The following is a 9,277-nucleotide window of genomic DNA, read 5'->3' on the forward strand; positions in this document are numbered from 1 at the left end:
TGTTAAGTGCACTGGTTTACATTTAGCACTGCTCCAGGCGGCTTGCCCAAGTACTACACTGTGTCTAATTCATGCTCTGAGCTGTGAATCAGTGTTGTAGCTTCTTCACTGCACATACTAATGTTTTGTCAGCTCATATACACCCAGTTCAACTCAGGAGGTTCTGAAAATGTGAACACACAAGTAACCTATGTGCAGTGAGGACATGGGACACTCCGAGACCTGGACACTGCACTAATCACCAAAGTAGTCTAGAAAGTAGAACATGAGATGTTATCTAATCACTATAACAATGAAGCAAGGAGGGAATAGTTCTCAAAATAAAATAGAAATAATATCATACCTACGGATCCATATTCCAACTGGGTTATGAAGCAAACAGACTCCATAGTCAGAGCAAAAAAGACTGAACACGGTGATAAAGCGTCTCTAGTCACTGCACACCAATTTGAGTTATCACATGCTGTCAATTTCTTTCACTATTATTCATTGTGCCTCTCACAATAGTATAATAGTCTATCATATGATTGTGGGCGAAACTCTACATGACCATGTGCATGTAGGTCTGCATGCATTTGAACATTATGTTATAGATCATTTAGCATTTATTTATAGACATTTCATCCATACACACATTCCAGTGTAGAACATCTTCAGAATCAGAATCAGGTTTATTGGCCAAGTGTGTTGACACACACAAGGAATTTGGTTCCAGCAGTTTGACTCTCAAAAGTACAGACATAAATAATACTGTACTATACAAACTATACAAGAAAACAATGCAGACAATGAGATACAATATAGACATATATATCTTAAAGAAAAACTCCACCCTGAGCACATCAAATAGATTCTTTATCTTTGTTTATCTATCTGTTTATGTTTATCTCGAAACATGTGACATGCTTAGCAATTACGGTGTTAGTATGTGTTGATGTGTTTTGTATTTTTGTTATTCCTGTTTAAAGATATCAGTCACTCTGACATCTTGGAGGAAAGTTTTAAAACAGTAACAATGGTTTTCAGTAGGCTAAAAAATGTCAACTTAAATATAAGTCATGGTCAGGCCTTCTTTTCTCCCTCAATATTTTCCAGTGAAATTCAATGTCATATTAGTGAGAAATCCAGTGTAGAGGAGAGTATAAGGGTGATAACAAATATTGCACTCGAAGCTCCAGAATGCAATGCGTCACGGAAGCAAGTTGGCTTGTTAGCCATCTATGAGATGACAATGCGGACGATGGCATTAGCATGAAATTTGAAGCTGTGGAACCTCATCTGTTTGAGCAATGTGTAAGGACATGTAGACAGACTAAAGGACTAAAGCATTGCTGCACTGAGATCGCATGATACCGATTAATAAGTGTCGTTCATGGTGCATTTCTAACATTAGTCTTTAGTCTGGCTCCACATTCAGACTAAAGTAACAAACACGAGATGTAGACATTAAATGGGTCATACGTAAATTAGAAAACAAAAGCAAGCCACTCAGGAATCCAAAACCATGCCCCAATTGAATTATGTTTAATTTTATAAACAAATTAGAAACCATCAAACCATATTTAAGCCACAATAGTTAACAATCCATTTTAGAAAATCTATAGAAAATATAACACTGATCAACACACAGGCAACACATTTCTGTTTCCCTGTATATCCATTTACCTTGAAATACAAAACACCTCAAAACATGCTTAATGTAGGTAAAACTTTCTCATCACAGCTTTACATACTGCATTCATATTTTAAATATTTTCTTTATTAATAAAAAAAAAATGTAAGAGTAAAAATGTCCATTAATTCATCTGCATGATTTTGTGCAGCAGGTGAAGTTTCTAATTGAGTTTTATCTGAAGCCACATCCTCAGAGTTTCCAAATTCCTCTCCAGCCACAGAATATTTTTCTCCACGTTCTCCAGAGCCACCTGAGTGACACGGAGCTGAGACGAATGTTCGTGAATGGAAGCAAAGAATCCCTTGATCTGGAAAATCAAGGCATACATGTTTTTGTAAGGGTTTCCACATAACAGTGATAAAAATGCTGAATTATTTTAAAACAAACAAAATGAAACTCACATCAGCAAGCTCTTCTTTAGATGAGAACTGCCCGGTTGTACCTATGATTATATTTCTGATACAGAACGATCCAAGTTGAAATCTGCAAAAAAGGAAAGAATATATTCTTTGTTTGGACGTCTTATGACATCTTATCTTATGACATGCTGCCCTCTGAAACCACCTGTTTCTCTTGAAATTCTACACTACACACAATTCAACACACAAGTCAAATTTCGGTTTTCATGGCAAATGCTTGATACCTAAATAATAAAAACCTAATAACCTGTTTTTATTTCACATTAAAAATTGTATAATTGTTATAAGGAATCTTTCTGTCATAGGAAAGTGCTTAAGGACTTTGTCACTTTTCAGTACCCTGACAGGCTGTTGTTTATATCTTATGCCCCCTTTTCCACCAGAAAGAACCGGGTGCTGGTTCAAAGTTGGTTCCACTTACGAGCCTTCTAAGAACCGGTTTGCCTTTCCATGGGCTAGAGAGCCATCACAGAGCCAAGTCTTACGTCACTGTATACAACGTTATACAGCAACATTAGCACAGCAGTGGCAAACACAATCACAACATCAACAATGGCAATGTTGCTCTACTGTTAATGCTCATTGTTTTGCAAACCTACATTGGCATCCAAACGCAGTGAATCCTGATTTAAAATGATTTAAAAATGGTGCTAATGACGTTCTCTTTTGTCTTGTTGGTCACAGTAACCCTGCCCCAGCCCCTGACGCAAGCGGTTCTTGTTGTTTTGCTACTTAAGAACCACTTTTCCTGGTTCAAAGCCGGTGCTTTGGGTGTCGAAAAAGAAAGAACCTATTTTTAAATTAGGCTCTGGCTCTAAACCAGCACTCAAACTGCATTGGTGGAAAAGGGGCATTATTAACTTCACAAAGGATAAAAAACAAAGGTTGATGAGGAAACAAATTTCAGATCATTTCTCACTCTTGTACCTGTATAAGCGGACATGTGCTGTATTTACTGATATTTACTGCACTTATCGATATACTGATATTCTGAGATATACTGAACTTACTTTTCTACCAGTTTATTCCAGTTGCTCTTCACAAAATCCCAAGCTAGGAAATGACCTGCTGGATTTCTGGCCACAGTGTATATTACTGTAGATAAATCCTGGGCTCTTATCACTGATCCTTCCATTCCAAGCTCCAGCAGTCTGAAATCAAATACAGTTGTATCCATTATCTAAAGCATAATGTCAAATCAAATGTTCAATCCAAAATATAGTAATATTAATATCCAGTAAACTTATTAAAACGAAGTGCAACTGGATAAATAATAACACCTTTGCAGCTTATTGGGATCCTTGTTGCTTGTCAGTGCTGAGAGGATTTTGCTTTTCTCTGCTGCACTTATGGAAAGCACATATTTTTCCAGCAGGTAATGCCAACCGTCATTATCCTGGGCTCCAACTGTGTAGACGGTCTCAGCCACATCAGTGGGTAAGCTATAGACACCAATTCACACTCTGTAAACTATTCACCATCAACTCAGATGCACATAGTGCTAATAGTATGGAATTTATGACCAATTACAAAATCCGTGTATCACGATTATCATCTGGCACAAATCAATAGAAAGTCTTTTAAATAAAATAAAATAAAAAAGAGGATGTTACAGTATTTTAAATGACCTCGTTGTTCCATTAGAATTCATCCAGCTTTGGAAGAAATGTTTGGCCTTTTCTACGCAGGGAGAATAACCAAGATCACATGCTAGAGACAGAAGCTCTGAGCGCAGCCTTCTATCTGAGACCGTACCCTCGTCACTCCAGGTTTGCTTGTCTATCACGCTTCTAAAATACTGCAGGATGTAGGTCTGTGGGACAAAAGCAATCACACACAAGGGATTACTTTCTACCCACAATCTTTTTTTTCAATTCAATCTGTGAAAAAAAAGGCCTTAAGGCAGGATTTTTTGCAATCTCACATAAAAAACACAAATAGCCTGAAATCTTCTAAAAAAAATCCCTCTTTAACTGAGCTGAACAGGACTAACGTGGTGTAGCAAATAAGATTAGCTCTAAAATCCTGGAAATGTCTTGTTGAGGGACGTCTGGCGCATTATGTTAATTGAGTTCAAGTCGAGGCAGAACCACTGATCGCAAGCTGACAGTGTGGACTGCTAGTAACACAGATGCAGTTGTGTGTAAATAATAGGTTAACAAACATTGATCTGACACATGATGCTGGAATACCTTGAGATTTTGAGTGACATCAGCTATATTTCTCTTCTCTATCATCTTGTAAAATGATTCTAAATATCCGATGCCTTGGAGGAGGGGAACGTTGTGTGTCTCAGACTTTAAGTAGGTGATCAGATCCAAAGCCTGGTTCAGTGCCAAGCGCCCTGCCCTGGAGAGATTTAAAAAAAATATATGGAAAAATAGGATATAGAAAAGAAAACAGAACAATTTGCTTTATAATGCAGGGATGTTTAAACATTTCTTTAAAAATGGAAATTTTGTCCATACAGTGTATATAGTTTCAAATAGTTAAAAAAAAAAAACATTAACATATGAAAGTGCCTTGTGTTAATAAACTACTTATATTTACATGGAAAGGGAAATGAAAGAGAAAACATACAGTTAATCACAATTAATCATTTTAAATAATCCTGATCCTGATTGAGATCAGGTAATAATGTAATAATTGTGACAGGGCTAATATGAGGCCTGATTGCCACTGATATACTATAAACTTTTTTTCATTTATTTTAAGGGAATTGGGTGATTATTAGGTAAAAAAAAAAAAACTAAATAAAAAATATATTAATCTAGCCAGTGTGTATGTTGGTTATGTTAACTAATATTTTGGAGAGACTATAAGATTGAGAGCTGACCAATTTCTAGAGCCGTTTTTTTTACTACTTAACTACGACACCTACTGTTCAAACCAGGAAAAAAAATTTTTTGTCTTACTTAATAGAAATGTTTTTTTAATAGCTTGTAAACTGGTAGCAAAAGGCATTTACATTCCATTTAAGACTTCTAACAGACCATTAGTCATCATATTGTTTTAATTGCTTACGTGACCAGTTGAAAGGCATTGTGAATAAGGTTGGCTCTGTCCTTAAAGCTTACAGCACTGTGGTTTACTTGCAAAAGGTTGATTAGTGCACTCCAACCCTGTGCGTCATAGTGCATAATGTAGTAGCCATTCATGTCTGTGTTAAACTTCACCCAGTCCACTTCCTGATCCAGGATCAGCATATCTGACAAGTGAATAAGTATTTCATTAGATGCATTAACTGCCTCTTTACTTGACTCTATGAGTAAAAGGAACTATCTTGTAGTAGTTCAGACCTGATTTGGTCTCTAATATATGCCTCATTTCTTCACTGGAGTGGCTTGTTTTGTAGGTCAAAGGAATGTGCCATAGATAGCTGTTTAGATGAAGGAATGACGAATTATTCTTTCTAAACAAAATATTTATGACTTTAAAGTTCAAATCAAGAAAATCAAATGTGAACATTTTCTGTAATTACCCAGCTTGCATTGAGTGCCACAGTGGGTCACTGGGGTGGACTGTCTTTATAAACCTCTCCTGCTCAATGTACAGTTTGGTTCCCTGCCGCTTTACCGTCACCAAAGGGATGCCCTTCTGTAGAGTCCATGTATACATCATCTTCTTCAGGTCTATGTGCTCACCTGCAAACAGATACTACAGAACAAGCGATGAGATAGAAACAGATCTACTCTTACATTATTAAGCTGAAACATTGGAACCATATAAGACTCTTGAGTGTGAAATGAATCGTACTGCATTTTTGGTAGCCTGTTTGTCACTATAGCAGAATTCTCCTAATGTAAAATCCTCTTCAGAGCAGGTCTGTAGAGCAGAGATACACACAAAACGTAAAATTAGAAACTGATTATGAATGCAGAATTCCATAATTCTTAAAAAATTGGGGAAAAAGTCTTTACATTGACCAGGCTGTCCCACAGATCCTCATTTTTGGCATTCTTGTATTGAAATTTCCTCAGGTACCGAACTATGCCACTCTGGAATACATCCTCTGTCAGAAAATGCCGCAGCATGTGTAGAATGCATGCCCCCTAAACATTCAACACAAACAGGGCCGATGCAATCTAATGAATAGAAGGCAAATTTTGGCTGACCTGTTTACACCTGGCTGTTTTTTGTCTTATATCTGGATTGTATCATGACAACCACATATGTTTCCACTATCAAATGCATCTCTGGATATCCAAATATAATTTACATATATATTCACTCTTAATGCTTGCTTTCAGTTCTTTTAAGCAAGCCATGACTGATACCAACATCAATAACTACAATTTTGTGTGGTGTTTCTAAATTGGTACTCACAGATCTTATAGTAAAATGAGGCTTGAGAATGTATTTACTCTGGCTGTTTGAGCAACTGAAATAAAATCTGCTTTATATGTGTTTTTTTTGGTTTGATTGTTTAAAGGGAATGCCTATATAGATTATAGTCCTAATGCATAGGAAAGGGTTTCAAAGAGGTTTTTGTTACTGGTAGAGAATCACCTTGTCATAAGACACTGCATCAAACATCTCTTTTATTTGAGTGGGGTTCTCGGCAGATGATGAGATCGCTCTGGATGAGTTGAGTGAATCTCGACCAACTGCTACAAAGCAGATGTCCAACAAGTGATCCTCCTGAAATTCAGGTTAAAAAGAACATATCCTGATTAAACATTTTAATTTGTTGCATAATATTTTAAAAAAAAGGTTTTAAGGAAATAAAAACATACCGCTTTCAGTTGTGGATACGTATCCTCGACAGAAACAAACTCCATATATTGAGCAAAGCCCTCGTTAAGCCATATATCATTCCACCACTCCATAGTTACCAGGTTTCCAAACCACTATAAACAGAGACTTGAGATTATTCAATTTATATTATCACAGATATAGTGTAAGTATAAAATAATGAATTAGTAAATCTTATGCCATAGAAATGCTAAATATTGCATCAATAACTGTAGGAAGGTTTTATACTCTCTAATGGAGAAGAGTCCAAGCCAGAGAGAAAAGCAACAGAGATAATAGGGCCACACTAAAAGGCATAATGTTCCTTGCATTACCCTTACATTGCTCTTCAATAAAAACACAATCAGAAATGCATTTAACTTTTATTACTGTGCTGACACATTGAAATGGAATCACTATCTGAGCTCAGTCCTAAGAGGCAAAAAGGCCACTTCTGCAGAATGATTAAGGACTTAATACAGAAATAATGAAGAAACAATATACAGTACATACAAAGAGTGTTCCTTCATATCGACTGCAATGACTCGTGGAAAAATATATTTTAAAAATTCGGAACCACATACAGCTCTAATATAATACAAAACCTTTATCTTGGAAGAACATCAAGAGAACAGACGCTAAACAGAAGCCTGTAAACATTTAAACCTGTTCCTGGCCTACTTTTAGCACCCTTAGTTTAACTGTGTCCCATATGCTATGCTAACCTGATGAGCCAGCTCATGTCCTATCACCAAAGTAACCCAGAGCTTGTCAGAGGTAGAAGAAACCTCTGGATCATAGAGGAGAGATGTCTCTCTGTAGGTGGTCAGACCCCAGTTTTCCATCGCTCCAGACTGGAAATCTGGAATTGCTATCAAATCTGAAGGAACACAACAGAAACGTAAATGCAGTACATATAAAATTTAACAGAAAGAGAAAAGCTAAATTTACATAAAATCATAGAAAAGCATAATATTTACCAAGCTTGGGGAGCGGATAGTAGATATTGAAGTATGTCTCGTAAAACTCCAAAATCTTTATAGCAGCTTCGAGAGCATAGTGGGTTTGGTGCCATTTGTGTGGTGCGGCATAAACAGAAACCTAAGAATAAACACATGAATGCACTAACATGAACGATACCTTGTAAATCCGAGGTATGTCACAGAATGAAACAGTAATGTTGGCAAAACTAATAAATGACTGTCAACCTATATGACTTACATCAATCCCCGTTGCAGTTCGCCCTCTGACAGACTTAAAATCACAGACGATGAAGGCCACGAGGTAAGTGCTCATCCGTACGCTTGTTTCAAACCGATCCTCAAACAGACCACCATCAAATTTCACTGTCTGCTCCTGCAAAGAGAAAGCACACTTGTAGCCAGATTATTCCAATTTTAAAGCAGCTGTTATCATTTTTATAAACATTGCATGCTAAATTCATTTATCAATGTTTTGATAAATGTCTGGTTCTATTAGACAATCAGGAAACTCACATCATCTACAGTGGATATATACACAGTTCCACAAGACTCAAGACCTTTGCTCTAATGTAAGGATTTCAACTGGGTTGAGATCTAGTGAAAGCCATAACATATGATTAACATCGTTTTATTATTATTTTTTTATCACATCTTACTATGGGCATATTGGATAGCGCAATGTGTGAGGCTCCCCTTCTGATCCGTACAGAGTAGTTGGCTTTGAATATAGGCTCATCAAAACAAGGAAAGGCCATTCGTGCAGAGGTCGGCTCAAAGTGGGTAGATGCCAAAACCCTGGATGTAATCAAGCATTATGGAAAGCAATCAAAAAACAATCAATAAAGCAATGCATTTTTCATACCGACTGACATTACATTGGCACACAAACCTTGTTTCTCCTTCTTCGGTTTTGTAGCTACTCCTGTAAAAGCCATAGAAACCATCAACCAATGCTGCACCAAATTCCAAATAAAGAAAGTACTTTTCTCCTGAAGATAGAATCTTAGGAGAAAAGATGGCAATCTGCTCGTGAGAAGGATACTCCAAAACAGGAAGCACTTTATCAGACAAGTGAGCCTCACTCTCATCCAGTACAGTAGCTGTAATGATATCAAGGTTCTTGCTGTGCAGGACCACCCAGTTTGTGTTGTTCTTCACGTCAATTTCGATCTTGACTGAACCGTTGAACCTCAGAGTGGTGAAGTTGGGATGGATGAGCAGATGGTAATGAATGGGAATAATGTAATTTGGAAGGCGCAGTTTGCTCCATGGGAACGGGAGGCCATTGGTCGCTACGTGGATGTTTTCAGCTGCAGTGTTGGTGCTTTCAGAGGACAGACATGTACCGAGGAATGGCAATAAGGTGAGGGCAAAAAGTAACAAATCCATAGTGGATGACTGATTTCAAATAATTGTACTTGCATCGAGTTCAACCTGAAAGAAGAGTTAAAAAAGAAAAAAGTAAG

The 9,277-nt window shown here is 37.1% G+C and overlaps 1 protein-coding gene across 1 annotated transcript in view; it reads right to left on the reverse strand.

Moving 5' to 3' along the window:
• Positions 1–1,508: 1,508 nt before the first annotated feature.
• Positions 1,509–9,277, reverse strand: part of erap2 (endoplasmic reticulum aminopeptidase 2) — a 9,363-nt gene continuing 1,594 nt past the window's right edge. The window contains exons 2-19 of the mRNA XM_060883222.1: positions 8,701–9,245; positions 8,468–8,606; positions 8,050–8,184; positions 7,809–7,929; positions 7,554–7,708; positions 6,831–6,944; positions 6,604–6,735; positions 6,015–6,146; positions 5,851–5,919; positions 5,576–5,751; positions 5,394–5,473; positions 5,119–5,302; positions 4,287–4,443; positions 3,723–3,907; positions 3,375–3,536; positions 3,105–3,245; positions 2,077–2,158; positions 1,509–1,982 (exon numbers count right to left, since the gene is read on the reverse strand). Of these exons, the coding sequence (XP_060739205.1) occupies positions 1,836–1,982; positions 2,077–2,158; positions 3,105–3,245; positions 3,375–3,536; positions 3,723–3,907; positions 4,287–4,443; positions 5,119–5,302; positions 5,394–5,473; positions 5,576–5,751; positions 5,851–5,919; positions 6,015–6,146; positions 6,604–6,735; positions 6,831–6,944; positions 7,554–7,708; positions 7,809–7,929; positions 8,050–8,184; positions 8,468–8,606; positions 8,701–9,200 (2,811 nt within the window). The 5' untranslated portion in view covers positions 9,201–9,245 and the 3' untranslated portion in view covers positions 1,509–1,835. The remainder of the gene's footprint in view (positions 1,983–2,076; positions 2,159–3,104; positions 3,246–3,374; positions 3,537–3,722; positions 3,908–4,286; positions 4,444–5,118; positions 5,303–5,393; positions 5,474–5,575; positions 5,752–5,850; positions 5,920–6,014; positions 6,147–6,603; positions 6,736–6,830; positions 6,945–7,553; positions 7,709–7,808; positions 7,930–8,049; positions 8,185–8,467; positions 8,607–8,700; positions 9,246–9,277) is intronic.

The sequence above is a fragment of the Tachysurus vachellii genome, chromosome 12 (genome assembly GCF_030014155.1).
Source record: "Tachysurus vachellii isolate PV-2020 chromosome 12, HZAU_Pvac_v1, whole genome shotgun sequence".
NCBI lineage: Eukaryota > Metazoa > Chordata > Actinopteri > Siluriformes > Bagridae > Tachysurus > Tachysurus vachellii.